Here is a 16301-nt window from a genome sequence, read left to right on the forward strand (position 1 = left end):
ACCTCTCCAGGTTTGCAGGTCTTTGCGTTCCAAAGTCGCAGGAAAAGGATTGAGTCGGTTTGTTTGTCGGGGAGCACTACGTCCGACGTGAGCAACGAGACTGCTGTCCGGAGCGGTCCTGTCGTTGCTTCGTATGTCAATTCGGCCAAGTGAGCCATTCCCCAAAAAGCCACCAGCGCCAGATCAAAAACCGCCAGGTCTCTTGGTCCTCCTTTTACCAAAATCTTTGTCAGAAATAGCAGGTGTTTCAATTTGACTGCCTTCTTTTTTGGCCTGGATGGTAGCAGGGCGTCTGATTTGGCCGCCGCGCGCAGGAGAACGCTTACTTGTTGCTTGGCTTGGTCTGGCTACGGCTCGTCGTGGTATTTGTGCCAAGCTTGCAAACCAAAAAGGTACTTCTGGATGGTTCCTGCGGCGACTTCGTGTCTTGTCGTCTGTTCCTCGTTGCGGTTGGCCCAGAACACAAAACCAACGATGTCTTTAGCTGTCGCTGGTAGTAGGAAAGGTACCTGTGAAGTGACAAACTAAAGGTGTATTTTGAGTAAGTTTAACATGATGGCAATGAGAAATACACAAAAGAAAATAAATGTACCCAAAGGCAAGAGACAACAAGAGGTCAGTGAACAAGGAGAAGAAAGGAGGACACAGGACACAATAAAGGAAAGAAGCAGAACTGGAAAGAACAAATGTCAATGTCGGTCAGTCGAGAAAGTCTTCTGAGATAAACATACTGGTCTATTGAGCTACTTGAGGCGGAGTCTTGACGGTCGACGGCTTGTCAATAGGAAGGGAAAGAGACTTCGCGAATAGATCACTGGAGGAAGTCAATGGAAGAGGATCTTTTGAAGATTGAGAGCGGAGCAGATAAGAAAAGGAGATCAATAGATGATGATATTGATAATGGAGGAACAGCTGACATTGTGATGATGTGATGAATGATATATGAGCTATAAGGCAACAAATGTTGTTGCAGGTTCCCCAAAGGAAAAAGTCAAAGGTGTGAATAAGCAACAAGTTTATATATGAGAAATTCAAAGGTGGAGAGGATCAAGTGGAGTTCTTGCAGGAGCAAATCAAGAGTCATAGCAGAGGTTCGATCAAAATGATGTCATTTTGAAGGAACAAGATTTGGAGTATGAGGACCAAGCTTTGGAGTATGAGGTTGAGCTTTGGAGTACTAGAGGGATGAGGCACTAACATCAACAGTACCTGCGAAATGGATTTTTGGTACCACATAAACTTTTTCACCGCTGTGTTGTAACTATTTATTGTGTTGGGGCTGAAACCCCGGAGGAATTGACGGTTTAGGGCTGTTGGCTTGAGTTGTAAAACGCCATTTGACGTGAAAGCTGTCCATTTGTTATAGAGCATTTCCCAAATTCCACTTTGGACAGAGTATGGCTTGCTGCTGGTTGTCTGTTGCTCTATTATGCGGGCGGGCCTAGTGACTACACCGTTACGCAGTGTGTTAAGCGGGGACTTTCCCCGCGCCTCTTCTCCCTTGGCCCCTCTTCTTTTCTTGGCGGCCCGTGGGCCCGGCCTGAGTTTGTTTTGAGCGGGGTGCTTAGCTTTCTTCCCTCCACCGGTGGCGGGAAGTGTTGTCTCTTGGCACATGGAATAGAGTAAAACATGTGGGTCATGTGCGCTTTAAGAAATATCTGCGGTGCAGGTCTATCTGGATTGCCTCTTTGCATCGTACAGGATGTCAAAAACAACACAAAAAGGAGGGGGTATGGGGGGGGGGGGATTGGGAACAACTCTAGGCTGCAAAGACAAACCAACAACTTAGAAAACTACGGGAGCTTTACGGTGTGGCCTCCGGGCCTTGTTCCGTGAGCCATACATTCAGGTCCTCTGGCAAAATGATTGGGACAAAAGCGGCTGCAGCGTGGCCCAACAAGTCTCCTCTTGACAGGCCGTCCGCTTTGTTTTTGGCAGAGGTCACTCTCTTTGCGACTAGGTCGAGCTCGATGTCTACCAGTATCAACTGTATGCGTTTCCACTCCTCCTTTACCCATTTGTCATTTGATTTCCAATTGTGAACAAGGCCTTCTCTCCATACTGCTAACATTTTCCCTTGGCGGATATTCAGCTTCCGAAGCATTAGCAGGCCTATCCTTATTGCCACTGTTTTGAGCCAAGCAATTGTCCTTTTTGGTATCAACATTTGGCTCCATCCTTCTATTGCCTTGAAACGGGACCACCGGGAGCCTATTAGCACGCCTACACCATACAATGAGTACGCATCTCCTACCCAATCTATCTCCGTTGGGTCGGGGTTTGCTACTAGCCTTGTGTTGGTGAACGGCAGCAGTGTGTCAAGCCAGAAGTGAAGGTCTTCTCTTGCGTCTTGCGGGGTGAAACAGGTGGCCTTTTTGTGTTGCCAGTTCTTCAGCCACCGGTAGATCAAACAGAGGTGACATTGTAGCTGAGGGAGGAGCATAGATACGTGATTCAAACGTCCTGCTAGTACCTCTACCTGGTTCAGCAAGGCCTGGTGGTCCAGGCGTAGAAATTCTCTTATTTGTTGTATTTGTTCCGCTAATTTTTTCTCTGGTAGGCGGACTTTCTTCTCTTTGCCGTTCCACAGAAAACCGATAAACTTCTGTTTGGGTTGGAAATGAGAGAATTTGGTCTTGTTTGTCTTCACGCCTAGTTCGGTGGACCATTTCACAATGTCAGTCATTGAGACCGTTGATTTGTGGGTTTTGATGAAAAGGTTGTCATCGACCCAGCGGAAAATTTCCAGCACGTCAAACTCATGCTTCATCAGGTTCTTCCATGCGTCTGCCGGCCTTCCAAAAGAGCCGCATCTGGCTACCCCTCCAAAAGTGATCCTAGTGTTGAGCACTATTTTGTCTTCAAAATCCTTGATCATTAGGTATGGCCATTGTCCTGGCGATATGCCTTTTCCCAATCAAAAAGGGCTAGCAGGACTGGTTGGTCGATCTTCCTGAAAAATCTGGACACTTGAGCAAAATCGTCCCATGTAGTCGCAAAATTTTCCGCATCTACAAACAAGTTGACTGACAGTACAAGTGGATTGTTTTGTGGGACCAAGAGTTCGTTGATTGGTTGAAACAATCTGTCTCCATTTATTACCGCTCCTAGCGGACTTTTCCTGAAGAACGGGAAAACTGTGTATACCTCCTCGGGTTTGTAGGGGCCAAACATCCTGTTCACGGCGATCTCCTTTTGGATGGACTCTTGTATCTTTTCTTTTGCCAGCCAGGCCAACAAGTGGTTAGGAGGTGTATAGTGTGGGAGATTGCCTACATGGTGTTTTGGTATGCCTTGGTTGAAGCCTTCCCAGAAACCCACTATCACGTCTTGGTATTCTTCCCATAGGTTTGCGTTTCTCAGCGCCGACTCCCATAGCGGAATATTCATCTCGCAGCGCACTGTTGTCGGCCAGTCTGCTGGTCTTTTCTGACTCTCACTGCGCTCTGTTTGGCTCTCTGTTGCTTGTGTTTCTAGCTGAAGGTTTTCATTGCTGTTGTCAATAGGTTTGTAGGGCTGGTAACCATGGCTTTCAGATAGGAAACAAGACCAAAGAAAAATCCAAAAAAGAAAGCAATAGTATGGAGCTCATGACAGACTTAGTATAACATGTTTGGATTGGATGGACAGTGGAAGAGAAAAAGGAAATAACAGGCTTTTGGTTTGGGAAGCAGTCACACTGGGTGTGTACAAAAGTTGAAGAAAACAATTTTGTCTTTTTTAAGGAAAACGTGGGCCCTACTTTGGTTGTGCTGGGTTGGCTTGGTGACTTATCAGACGTAAGGGAGGAAAAATCCACCTTGTCAGTTGGGCATTCTTTGCTGCTACGCTGCCGGTTTTGTCTCACCTAGCGACTGGGTCCCTTAAGACCATTTGTCCGTTTCCCGGGTGGCTCTGCTGGCTCGCCATTTGCTGCTTGTGGTATTGCGGGTTGAAACGCTTCCCGCGGTAGCCGTTCCTGCCTTGCCCTCGCTGCCTAGGGGGTCACTGCTGTTGCCACTGACCCGGTGGTGCGAAATGTGGCGGGCCTGAGTGGCTTTGGCCAGGGAAATTGAACTGGTGCATCATTGCTGGCGGGGCTTGGTATGGCATACCCTGAGGTTGGTAGCCTGGGTTGAAAACCAGGTTAGAGATGGACTTGCGGTATTTTGTCTTCACTGCCAGCATATTTGGCTGGGATGAAGTAATCCCAGTTTAACTGGGATGCACTCAACCAATTCAAAATGGGTTGATCTTGGCCAATGAAATATAAATCCAAGGGGGGTACCTTGTATTTATATTTCATCAGTTGAGATCAACCAAGTTTAAATTGGTTGTGTTCATCCCAGTTTAACTTGGATAACCTTAACCCAGCTGATTATGCTGGCAGTGCTTTGGCATGCCCGTGATTGGGTCTATACCGTCCCTTGGGCCTCCCAGAGCGTATGGGTTGTCTTTGAAACCCAAACCATCAAAACTGCGGGCATCCGCGTATGCCTCCTGGGCCATGTTGGATTGGAACACAGATATGTTCAGGAAGCCTTCCACTCCGTTGACCGTTACTCGATGCGCAAAGGCGTTGGTGCAGAGGTGGATGTCGTACCTTAATGCTTCCATAGACCCGTCTTTCAGGTGGATTCTATTGGCATTGGATTTGTGTTTGAGAAGCCAGCCCGCTACCGTTGGGTACCTATAGATCTCTGCTAACGACTCATAGAAACCACAATGGTTTATGGTCCAGTTGCCAAACGTTTGCTCCCAATCACTCGGGTATTTGAAAACGGTGTACTGGTGTTGGTCGCCTGACAAGCTTTCCAACCTTGGCTTCTTCTCCGTCGTATACAGTATTGCGGTGTCCTGCCAGCCCTTGTTGAATATGGTTAGCGGTAAAGGACCTATTTTTGAGTGATCGTTAGTTCTACCTTCTTTCTCATTCCAATTGCTTTTTCTTTTATTGGTGAAGGGACGTTTGCTTGCCTTTTATCTCTTTCATATTCCTGTCAAAGAACGGAGGAAGTCCTTGGTCTAGGAACGTATTGACTTTGGTTCGGAACAGCACAATACTGTTTTCCTTCACCGGCTCCACGTTTCCCTTCTCTTTCTCCATGTGCTTCACTACGGTCAAGGCGGCTTTTTTTGGTTGTTCTTCTTTGGAGATCCCTGGTAAAGCGTTCAAGATCTTATCTGCTTTCGCCGCATCGCCTGACATTTGGGCCTCTAGCGCCATCTTTAATAGTTTCACTTTGGCGTCTGGTTCTTTGGCTGTGGGGTGGTTTTCCGATCAAATTAAAAAATTATTGGTTCAGGATGTTGTTCTCTTTGTTTGAGTTGGCTCTGCATTCAGGGATGCGTCTCACCTGTGCCTTTCGCAGTTCAAAGCATACTGATGATTTGAGGTTCTTTGCCGTCGTCCTCCTCTTCCAATCCTTCCGATTGGGCGCCTTTGGCTGCCGCCTTCTCTGCAGCTAACGATAAATGTGACTTGGTCCTCCTGCCTGGAATGGCTCCTGGCGGATTAGCGTGGGGGAAGCTGACTGTTGTGGTCTTCTCTGCTGGTGCAGTTCAGCTGGACCCTAGGTTTTGGACAGAGTGGGTCAGGTCATGTATGTCTGGCATTCTAGCTTTTGGTTTGTAAACAAAAAAAGATTGTAGATCTGTGTTTGTATATGTGAAAATCACTGATCTCATCTGGGAAAAAACTTTGTGCTGTGTGGATTTGCTTCTAGGAAAAGACTAGAGCAAAAAAATGAAGGGATTTTCCCTGTGAGGAGACAGCGATGGCAGAAGAGCTTGGGTGCACGAGGGGAAGCTTGCGTGCCGAGCTCGAGTGGCTACTTATTAGCCCTCTTGTCTTCTGCCCGGCTGCCTCCTGGGAAGCACATTCTCAGCTCAAGCCATTGCTCTCGGCTGGGAGAGAATGTGTGTCATGCTAGCACGAGCTAGCCACAGGAGAATCCTCACTGGGATCTTCTAGCGTGTTGCACGCATGAAATGATCCTGTTGGTGGACAGTTCTAGGGGATCTGTTGTGGCTTGCGTGCGGGTTGGTGTAACAAACTGAAGAAGAGAAAATGGAAGGGAAATTCCCAGGCTGTCAAAACACAGTCTTCAACTAGGACACTATGAAAAAAAAATCAAGCAATTGCTGTCAGTTGAAATGCGCAATCCAGGGTGAGACTTTAAGTTCATCCATGTTCATTCCATGATATATCATGGAGTAGCTCAGCATCAAAAGAAGATAGTGAGTATGGTTTAAGACTGTAGCTCAGTGTTGGACTTGGCGCACAGTCTTTGCATCTGCCTAGAGTCCCTGAGCCATCTGCCTCAACACCTGCACAGTAATGGTGCTCATTGATCATCAACAAGGATGTTTACTCCTTGTTGACCAGCCTTGGGAAGGATTCCTCCCCATCAACAAGAATAAGTGCCCATGTCAACTAGGAGGAATGCCTTGTGGTCAACAAGGGCATACTTGGGGCCCATGCTCACTGGGAGGGAGACCAGTCCACAACATGATACAACAGTCGACTGGGAGTAATCCCTTGCAGTCGACTGCTATACAACAACTTTGACCGGGAGGAATCCCTCCTCTTTGATAACATTACTGGGAGGAGTCCCTCCCGGTTGACTGCCATACACAGCAGTCCACCGGGAGGAGTCCCTCCCAGTCAACTGCCATACACAGCAGTCCATCGGGAGGAGTCCCTCCTGGTCGTCCCTCCTGGTCAAACACCATATTGAGCAGTCAACTGGGAGGAGTCCCTCCTGGTCGGCTGCCATATTGAGCAGTCAACTGGGAGGAGTCCCTCCCGGTCAACTGCCATATCAAGCAATCAACTGGGAGGAGTCCCTCCCGGTTGACTGCCATATCAAGCAGTTGACTGGGAGGAGTCCCTCCTGGTCGACTTCCATACACAGCAGTCCACCGGGAGGAGTCCCTCCCAGTCAACTGCCATACACATCAGTCCACCGGGAGGAGTCTCTCCTGGTCGTCCCTCCCGATGGACTGCTGTGTATGGCATTCAACCAGGAGGGACTCCTCCCAGTCAACTGCTCAATATGGCAGTTGACCGGGAGGGACTCCCCACGGTAATGTTATTGACCGGGAGGGATTCCTCCCGGTCAAAGTTGTTGCATATAGCTTTAATTGACCAGGTGGGATTCCTCTTTGTCAACAAGGGCGTGTGAGCCCGCAGCCTGCAAGCTCACCAAACCTATCGCAAGAGTGTCACAGACAGGGATCCGGCCGCCTACTTAGATCCCATTGCCCCGCACCCACCTAGCTCAGCAAGGAAGGACTGAGCTTCCCCTGAGCTAGGTAAGCATTCCCCTCTCCTTCTCTCCCATTGCTCTCTTCTCCCCTTCTTCTTCTCTTTCTCTTCTTCTCTCAATTGTATGAAGAAGGAAGGACTGACCTTCCCCTGAGCTAGCTCCTTTTGAAATACAAGCAGTACAGTGGTTCCAGAATCCCTCCAAGGATCCTCCCTTGCCCTTTGTCCCCGGCTCTCCGTGTCCCTCTTTGCTTAGTGAAGCTCCCCGCGTTGGGAGCTTACAGGGCGCTTACTCTTGTTGACCTGGAGGGATGGGGAGGTCAAGCATGTACCCGTGACCTTCAATGTGAGGGACTTTGGATGAGTCAGCTGGGGCAGCTGAGCATTTGCCTCAGGACTGAGTCTGCGCACCTCAGACCAAGCTTCCTGTACCTTAGTCTAGTGCATTTTGCACTATGGACTTAAGCTGAGGAAATTCCAAACTTTCCAGGGTGTACCACCCTGGGATTCATTTGTATGGGCCTGGTCTCAACTATTACATAGTCTGTCGTTTTCCGTTGACTCCCCGATCTCCCCGAAATCCCTAGCACCTCAGGCTCCCCCTCTCCTGCCTGCGAACCCCCTGCCCGACCTAGTCCGTCTCGGCATACCCATGGGCCTGCCGGCCGCCTCTCAGCATGGACCAGCTCCTCGCCCGCTGCCACGCCGACCCCGAGGCCCACGCCGCCCTCCTCCGCCGCGCCCGGACACACCCCGCCGAGCTCTTCGCCGCCATCGCTGCCAGCCTCACCACCACCACCCTCCGCCTGCTCATCCTCTTCCTCAGCCAGAACCCATTCAGCACACACACAAGCAGCACAACCAACATCCTCCCAGCACTCATCAACAGCCTCATCAGCACAGAAACTATCACAGGAACAGAAACAGGAACATCGGAAACTAGCACAGGAACAGAAACAAAAACGATCGAAGAAGCAGAAACAAAAACAAAAACGAGCGAAGAAACAAACCAAACGAACCCAGAAACAGAAACGATCCAAGAATCAAACCCACAATCAAACCCACACTCAAAACAATCAACTAAACTCACCATCGACGCTCTCCTCCTCATCCTCCCCCGCAGAGCAGCAGCCATCCCCACCCACCTGCCCGAGCTCTTCCTGGCCTTCGCCACCACCCTGCTCGCCCACCCCCCGCCGCCGCAGGAGCCGCATCCCGTCGACGCCCACTGCAGCCTGTCCGCGGCGATCACCAGCCTGTTCGGCTTCCTCTACGGCCTCGCGCCCTGCAACTTCCTCGCCTTCCTGCGCAGCCCCACGGATGCCCTCCAGGCCTTCCGCCCCGACACTCCCGGGCCCGCCCTCGACGCCCTCCTCCATCGCGCCGCACGCCTCCCGCTCGACACCCTCCACGCCCTCGTCCTCGTCAGTCCCCCTCTCCCCCTCCTCTGCCCCCTTTTAGCCGCAACTGACAGCTGTCTGTCCAGCCCATCATCGACCAGCACAGGCTCGCCCCACACATCCTCCGCCCCGACCCCGCCGCCGAGCGCAAGGAACTCGCGCACAGACTCCGCCTCTGCGAGCCCGCCGAGATCCTCGAGACCTGCCAGCGCACCCGCATCCAAGCCCCCTGTCCATCCCCGCCCATCCCCGCCCCCTCCCCGGCCACGGACACGCAGGCCACGGACCAGCAGGCCACAGAGGCACAGGCCGCCGACGGCCAGCTCGCGGACCAGAACCGGCTCCTGCGCACCCAGCTCCACGTCGAGCTCTATCTGCGCTCGCAGCACCTGCAGCAGCTGGGCTCGGTGCACAAGCAGCACATCGGCGGCGCGGGCCTGGAAGCCGAGAACCAGAACCTCGTCCGTCCCCCCCTTCCCTTCCCCTCCCCCCCCCACACACAGACTGATGGGCTTGGAGGACAGCTGCGGATGAACAAGGAGCTGCGCAAGAAGCTGGCCCTCAACCTCGGCGCCCGGCCCGACGCCCAGGCCGCCTCGGCCGCCGACCAGCGCAACAAGGCCGTCTACCACGCCCTCATCAAGGCCCGCAACGCCAAGCTCAAGGAGGACAACCTCGCGCTCATCAGCACCCGCGCCGCCCTGCGCGGTCAGCTCGCCGAGCAGGCCAAGGTCGTCGCCATCCAGGCCGCCAACCTCGCCGCCGTCCATGCCGAGTACGTCCCCCCCCCCCCCCCTTCCCCCTCTCGCCTTGAACTAACAGCCTCCCAGAGCGCACGAGCTGCGCAACAGACTCGCGCTCCAGGCGCCCCAGCTGCGCGTCCTGGCCGGCCTCGAGCTCCAGACCGCCCGGCTCGCCCGCGCCCTGCTCGTCTGGTCCGTGCCCTCTGCCTCTCTTCCCGGGCCCAGACACTGACGAGGGTGTGTGGACACAGGGACGACGACCTGCGCCGGATCCGCGCCGCCGCCGGCCGCGTCGACGCGCTGCGGGCGTCCTGGAAGCAGGCCGCGTCCGCGGCGGCGAGTCTGGAGACCGAGGCCGCCCGGCTGCGCGCCGCCCTCCAGTCCGTCTCCCTCTCTCCCCCTCTCTCCTTGTGTGTGGGCTGACGCGGGGACACACAGGTCCCAGCAGACCCGCATCGCCGCCCTCGAGGCCGCAAACGCCGCCCTCAGCGCCCGCGCCGCCGTCTCCCAAAGGCAAGCCGGACGAGACCCCGCCGTCGCCCGGCTGGCCGCCCTCGTCGACCGCTATCGGGCCCTCAACGCGGCGCTTACCCGGCGCATCGTCGATGCCGAGGCCGCCGCCGCCGGAGCTGCCGCCGAGACGCCTGACGGCCAGGCCCGGGGGCGCGACGACGCCAAGGACGCTCCGGGCCTCGACACTCCGCCGCATCTCGACACCCAGCCGGATCCCGCGCATCCTTCTTCTTCTTCTGCTGCTCCTGCTGCTTCTACTGCTGCTTCTTCTTCTGCTGCTGCTTCTGAGCCCGACGAGGCCGCAGCCTAGCCCGGGTGCCCTTCCCGCGGCCGCACATCGCATGTCCCTCCCTTTCTCGCAATGCTCGCAACCAGAACCTTGGCTTTCTCTTTCCTCCTCCCCCCTTCCTCAGACGGCGATGCGCCAGCGCCGGGCCGGCGGAGGCAAGACGCCCGAGCAAGCGGCCCAGGTCGCTGCGGGGTTCTGGGGCCCGACGTGTGCTCGGTGGGGCATTGGTGTGGCCTGGAGAGTCCGCCAAGCGGGGACACAACCTGGGTGCATCCCCCTTGGCTGGGAGTGCGCAAGGAGCCCCGGCCCTTCCACGCCGGACCACGGCCGCCAGCCGCGGGATGAGAAGCCTTGGAGGCCGGGCCAGACGGCCGCCCGGGGCACCACGAGGGCCGAGAACGGCGCGCCCAGAGAGCGGGCTCTCTCTGCCGCTCCTCGGTCCTCGCGTACAGAGAGAGAGGAGGAGTCAGGGCTCGGAGTGAGGAGGCGGGCCGGGAGCGGCCGCGGCTGGCCCCGTGCTCTTCGTCTCCCGCACAGAGAACCTCTGCGTCCGCACGGCCGCACAGGGCCCAAACACGCCCTCCATCACCCGTTACGGGCCAGATGGGGTGTGCGCCTGGATGCGAGACGCCGAGGGAGAGCGCCCCGTCCAGCGCCCGCTCCCGGCGCTGGGTGGCGCGGCGCCCGCCCGCCTGGCCCGCGCCCTTTGGCAATCCCTCAGCACCGGGCCCGTTCCGCGCCGGCAGCGCACTTGTGGCTTTGGGGGGCTGAGCGGGCCTTTCCGGCCCCGACTGGCTTCAGGGCTTCCGGCGGCCGACGCCGGACAACAGATACCATCGGATGGACAGGCTCGGCCGCCGACGACGCTATCGCTATCGCTCAGCACACGCACCTGGGTGCACGCAACTCTGCAATGCATCGAGTGGACTGGGTACACATTTTTCATTGAAAATACATACCTAAAGTTCCAGAAAACATGTTTTTAGCCCTGGTCATGCAGACAGCGGCTAAAAACAGAAAATTGGACAGCATCTTCAATGGAAAACATTTGCCCAAGACGCTCATTGTGTTGGCTTTGGTGCAGCGTTAGTACAGGTCGGTTTTGTTGCCGGGGCAATTTTGAGTAGGTTAGGTCTCGAGTTTTGGTGCAAGTGAGAATTGGCGGCTGTGCTGCGTATGCATAATGAGATGTTGTGTTGGTTTGGCGCATATACTTAGGCCCCGTTTGGAGCCAATATAAATATAGGTGATATAATCATTGGTTAATTCAATGAAAACTACAAAATTCAACATAAAGCCTCCAAAATTTTTTTCTAGGCAACCTACAATACTGGTCTCTTCAATTATGAAGTCAGATTCAACTGATTCAGGCATATTCAGTACTGTAGTACCATTATATTGCTTTTGACCAAAACAAAGCAATATAATGGTATTATGGTGCTGAAGATGGCTGAATCAGTTAAATCTGACTTCATAGTTGATGAGGCCAGTACTGTAGGTTTCCTACAAAAAAAATTGGATTCTTCATGTTGAGTTTTGTATTTTTCATTGAATTTACAAATGATTATATCACCTATATTTATGTTGGCTCCAAATGGGGCCTTAATTCACCAGCTGGCAATTGTATATTGGTCCGGGCTAACCCAAGCTTAACATAGCCTGCTGAACGGCGGTCCTGAAGGGACCCCGTGTCCCCGCGGGCCACTCTCCGTAGGAAAGGCTTGCGTCAAAAGTTGCCCGCGGGGCCCGCGGACTTTGAGAAATTAGTCAGAATTTCACATTTTTTAGGCTCAACATCTCTTTAGAAACAACACAGCCTCTTGGAGATGATTCTGAGTAGACAAAGCTGTAGCCTTGCTTCTCAGGTATCCTTCCTTTTTTTTTGGAAACATTTGGCCAAAAATAGCCAGTGTCTTGTAAGTTTTAGTCCATCATTTACCTGACTTTTGCAAAGTAGAGTTTGACGGGTGCGGATCCATTTGGATCATTGGTCCATGGACCCTCTAATGGGTTTCTGACTCAATGCAGCCAGCGGTCAGTGTTAAATAGGGATACATTGATAATATGCATGTAAAACTTTGACTCCTGTGCGATAATTGTTTGTGGAATTAGCACCGGATGTGTCTGTTGGATATCCAGGCTTGAATGGGCCGGATTGCTTACAATGTTAAAATATTTACACAACAATTCTGGAGAGGCAATGGAGATATTTGGGATTGTCAAGCTGGTATGAGGATGCTTGAAGTCTTGCGCTTCTGATGGTTCCAAGGGTCATAGGTTTATCCAACACCTACTGGGAAATATAGGGGGGTGAGATCACTTCCAAGCCATTTGGCTGGTAGCTCTCCCCCTTGTAAGCCGACTTTGGATGCAAGTCCCTCCCTTCAAGAGGCGGGCCCTTTGCCCCCCCGCCCCCCCCCCCCCCCCCCCCCCCCCCCCCCCCCCCGAGCGTAGGCGTGAGGGAGGGACTTGTGTCAAGTTTGGGCTAACCCCGGGTCAAGTAAACCTCATGCTTGATTTCAGGTTTAGGCTTGCTAAACTTGGGGCCCGTTTGGCCGCGGGGCAGGAACTCAATCTGAACTCGTGGTGCCCCGCAAAAGTGAGATTCTGGCAATATTTAGAATCTTGTGAAATGAGATTTTTGCCAGATTCCAAAAAAGTGTTTGGCTGCCCAAAAACCTGGCAAAAATGTCCAATCGGCAATCTCACCAGCCACCAAAGGCAAATTGCACTGAGTTACAGCTGTTTTGCTGAATCTCACACCAGGGGAGAAAGTGTGGCACTCTCTAGAGAGTGCCAGACCGTAACTTTATCTTTGACTTGGTCAGAAGTCAGTTCAATGTGGGTGGGTAACTTGTGTTCAACTTTGTTGGCAAACTTTTTAGCAACTATTGTATAAGAGTATGATGAGTTCAGTGCAAGTTACAACTCATCTGTAACTCCTGATAGTATTAGTTTGGATTTTATTCTATCCTTCAGGCATCTGGATTTGAAGATAAGTCATGATGACTGCCAGATACTTACCTAGACTTGTCTGATTCTGTCCTCATTACAGGCCATTTGCGTGATTTGTGAAGATTTTGTTTTGGCTTCCTCATGGACCATGTTCAGCCACCTTATTCACATGAGCTATTTGGATGCAGATGTGAATTATCTGGTTTCTCCCTATGACCCATATTGTTTGTAACCTAGTGTTTTCCTGCAGCTGTTGCTTGACCATGATGACCTGGAGAGTGGGTGATGGTGCCCAGTCAGGGGGTTTGGGAATCCTCTTGATGGCAGGTTTGTACTGGCCATTGAGGAGACACACTCCCTTTGATGGCCAGTACAACCCGGCCATCAAAGGGAGTCACCCCCTAGTTGCATACTACATGTCCACCTGTGACATATGCCAGCAATTTCACATGAAGATCCTGTACAACATTGTCACCCTGATGTTCGCCCAAACATCAGGGTGACATTCATGGCCAGGTTGTACCCGCCATCCAGAGGAGTTGATGGCGGGTACAACTTGGCCATCGGAGGCAGACTCCCTTTGATGGCCAGGTTGTACTGGCCATCAAAGGGAGTACACACCCTGTTCAATGTCTGTTACAACACAGCCATCTAAAGGCTTTGATGGCCGAGTTGTAACAGCCATCAAGCCAATTTTGAACTCCCTTCAATGTCCTGTGAAAAACAGCTATTGAAGGGAGTCTGCATCCATTTTATGAGCTATACCAGCCATTGGGGGGATCTCACACTCCCTTTGATTGATAGGCTGTATCTGCCATCAAAAGGAGTACACTCTCCCTTTAATGGCTGGTGCAACTCTTCCATCAAAGGGAGTGGGGAAGTGAGAAATCCTCTTGTTGGCTGGGTTGTACCAGCCATTGAGGAGACACAATCACTTTGATAGCCAGTAAAAACTGGCCATTGAAGGTAGTTTCTCACTAGCTGCATCCTACAGGTCCAACTTTGAAGTAGGCCAGAAATTTTGCAAGATCCTGTTCAACCATTTCCACCCTGAATTTTGCCCAAATTTCGGGGTGAAATTCATGTCCGATTTGTAATTGCCATCAAGAGGAGTTGAAAATCTCATCAATGACTGGTATAAATCAGCCATCATAAGCAGGTTGCATCCAATTAACCAGCACTCTGTACCATCCATGAGGAGAAATTCACACTTCCTTCATTGGCTGGGTTGTAGCAGCTATTGAAGGGAGTACACACTCCCTTCAAAGGCTGGTAAAACTCTGCCATTAAACAGAGTGCACACTCCTCTTGATGGCAGGTTTGTGTTGGACATTGAGGAGACACTCCCTCAAATGGCCAGTACAACCCTGGCATCAAAACTCTGTCAAATGAGGTTGGTAACAATAGTGATTCCAAGACCACACTTGTTCACGCACTTTATAACTCAAGGTACAATCCTGGATAAGTTAGCCAATACTCAGGTCTGGTGATGATTAACTGTTAAACTGTGGAGCCCAGGGGATCATGTGTTTCCAGTGGTCAGGCAATTTGAAAAATTGATGCTAATTACATCACATTTGAACAATGTTTGGCCTGAACAAAATTGTTGCAACATGCCAGGCAGGTAAGAGATGATTATGGTGTCTTCCACCTCCTCCCACTTCAGGTCTATCTGACATAGAAGTTGGATTGTACCACCCTGAAATGATAACCAGGAGATGCATACATCCTGAGGTCCCCTTGTGGCTTGATCAGTTGAGCCTGCCTGGTCACAGTGAAGTTGACCAAGATTGGCCTGTTCTGATGGACACATGAATTTCAGGATCCTCAGCTGGAACAAACATGGAATGTGTTCCAGGTTGATTCAGGCTGGAGTTGAGAATTGGGTGAGGTGAAGTTGTGGAATTTGCCAAGGTCAGGATGAAGATGATATCAGCCTGAGTTGAAAATAACATCACTATTGACACAAGCTTAATTTGTGTATGTGGCACACATGTTGCATGCCTGATACCCACCAGGGTTGCTGAAGGAAGTTACGGTCTGGCACTCTCTAGAGAGTGCCACACTTTTTCCCCTGGTGTCAAGACCCAAAACAGAATCTCAAGGCTCACTTGCTCCCTCTCAAAATTGACTGCATCAACCAACCCCTTTAAGAAGGATACATCTTACCAACCAGAGCTCATGCACACCCTCTCACTGACCATTTAATCCGGTCATCAAGAGGAACCAAGCCTCTCAATGGGTTTGCGTCCGTCATTGAAGAACCTCTTGATGACCAATCTGACTGGTCAACAAGAGGGATCAAACCTCTCAATGAGCGGTCAGATTGGTCATTGAGAGGAATCAAACCTCTTGATGACCAGTCTGACTGGTCATTGAGAAGGGTCAAACCTCTCAATGACCAGTCAGATTGGTCATTGAGAAGAATCAAAGCTCTCAATGACCAGTCTCACTAGTAATTGAGAAGGGTCAAACCTCTTGATGACTAGTCATTGAGAGGACTCAAATCTCTCAATCCAGCTCAATCCCTCTTGATGAGTGGTAAAGAATCAAGAGGTCATTGAGCCGGTCATTGAGAGGATCCAACACCTTCTTGATGACTGTTTGAAAAGGTTTGAACCAGCCATCAACATGGACCAGAGTCTTTTTGATGACCAGTTGAACCCTTCATCACAAGGAATGCATGGATGACCGGCTAAATCAATCATCCGGAGAGTTCCCCCCCCCCCCCCCCTGAGGGCCATTTAAAATGGTCATCCAAAGGATCATATCTGCGGGCTCAATGACATGTTGTTCTCAACAACAATTTGAGGTGGCAAGAACAATACCTGCAAATGTACATAGGTATTGTTCTTGCTTGGAGGCTGGTGAGCTGGCGGGGGGTTTAGTCAAGATTCATGGCAGCCAAACAGTCCAGGATAATGCTTGATCTGGATATCAATTTCACTGATCCAGATTCCGGACATCTTTGGCTGCCTAAGAGGGTGGTATCTTCTCCCTCTTGATTAGGAAACCTCAATGAGCAGATCTGCTCTGGTCAACAAGACAAGTAAACATTCCCATCAATGACCAGAACAAACTGGTCATTGCCAAAAGTTGACTGTAGTGAACCAGTAATCAAGGGGAGTGTTTACTGCTCTCAATGACTGAAA

The 16301-nt window shown here is 51.6% G+C and overlaps 2 protein-coding genes across 2 annotated transcripts; one reads left to right on the plus strand and one right to left on the minus strand.

The window, feature by feature from the left end:
* Window positions 1-4930: 4930 nt before the first annotated feature.
* PtA15_16A374 (uncharacterized protein) lies at window positions 4931-5206 on the minus strand (the record flags this gene model as incomplete). The annotated part of the gene is made up of 1 exon (XM_053164057.1): window positions 4931-5206. One exon carries the CDS (start codon window positions 5204-5206, stop codon window positions 4931-4933), a length of 276 nt encoding a protein of 91 aa, XP_053028021.1.
* Window positions 5207-5756: 550 nt separating this feature from the next.
* On the plus strand, window positions 5757-13133 carry PtA15_16A375 (uncharacterized protein; the record flags this gene model as incomplete). Its single annotated transcript, XM_053164058.1, has 11 exons — window positions 5757-5773; window positions 8373-8673; window positions 8736-8900; window positions 8985-9110; window positions 9174-9424; window positions 9480-9584; window positions 9644-9772; window positions 9831-9993; window positions 10319-10640; window positions 10732-11090; window positions 13095-13133. The coding sequence occupies 11 exons, from the start codon at window positions 5757-5759 to the stop codon at window positions 13131-13133; spliced, it is 1977 nt and encodes a 658-aa protein (XP_053028022.1).
* Between the last annotated feature and the right edge of the window lie 3168 nt (window positions 13134-16301).

This window comes from Puccinia triticina, chromosome 16A, assembly GCF_026914185.1.
Source record: "Puccinia triticina chromosome 16A, complete sequence".
Taxonomy (NCBI): domain Eukaryota; kingdom Fungi; phylum Basidiomycota; class Pucciniomycetes; order Pucciniales; family Pucciniaceae; genus Puccinia; species Puccinia triticina.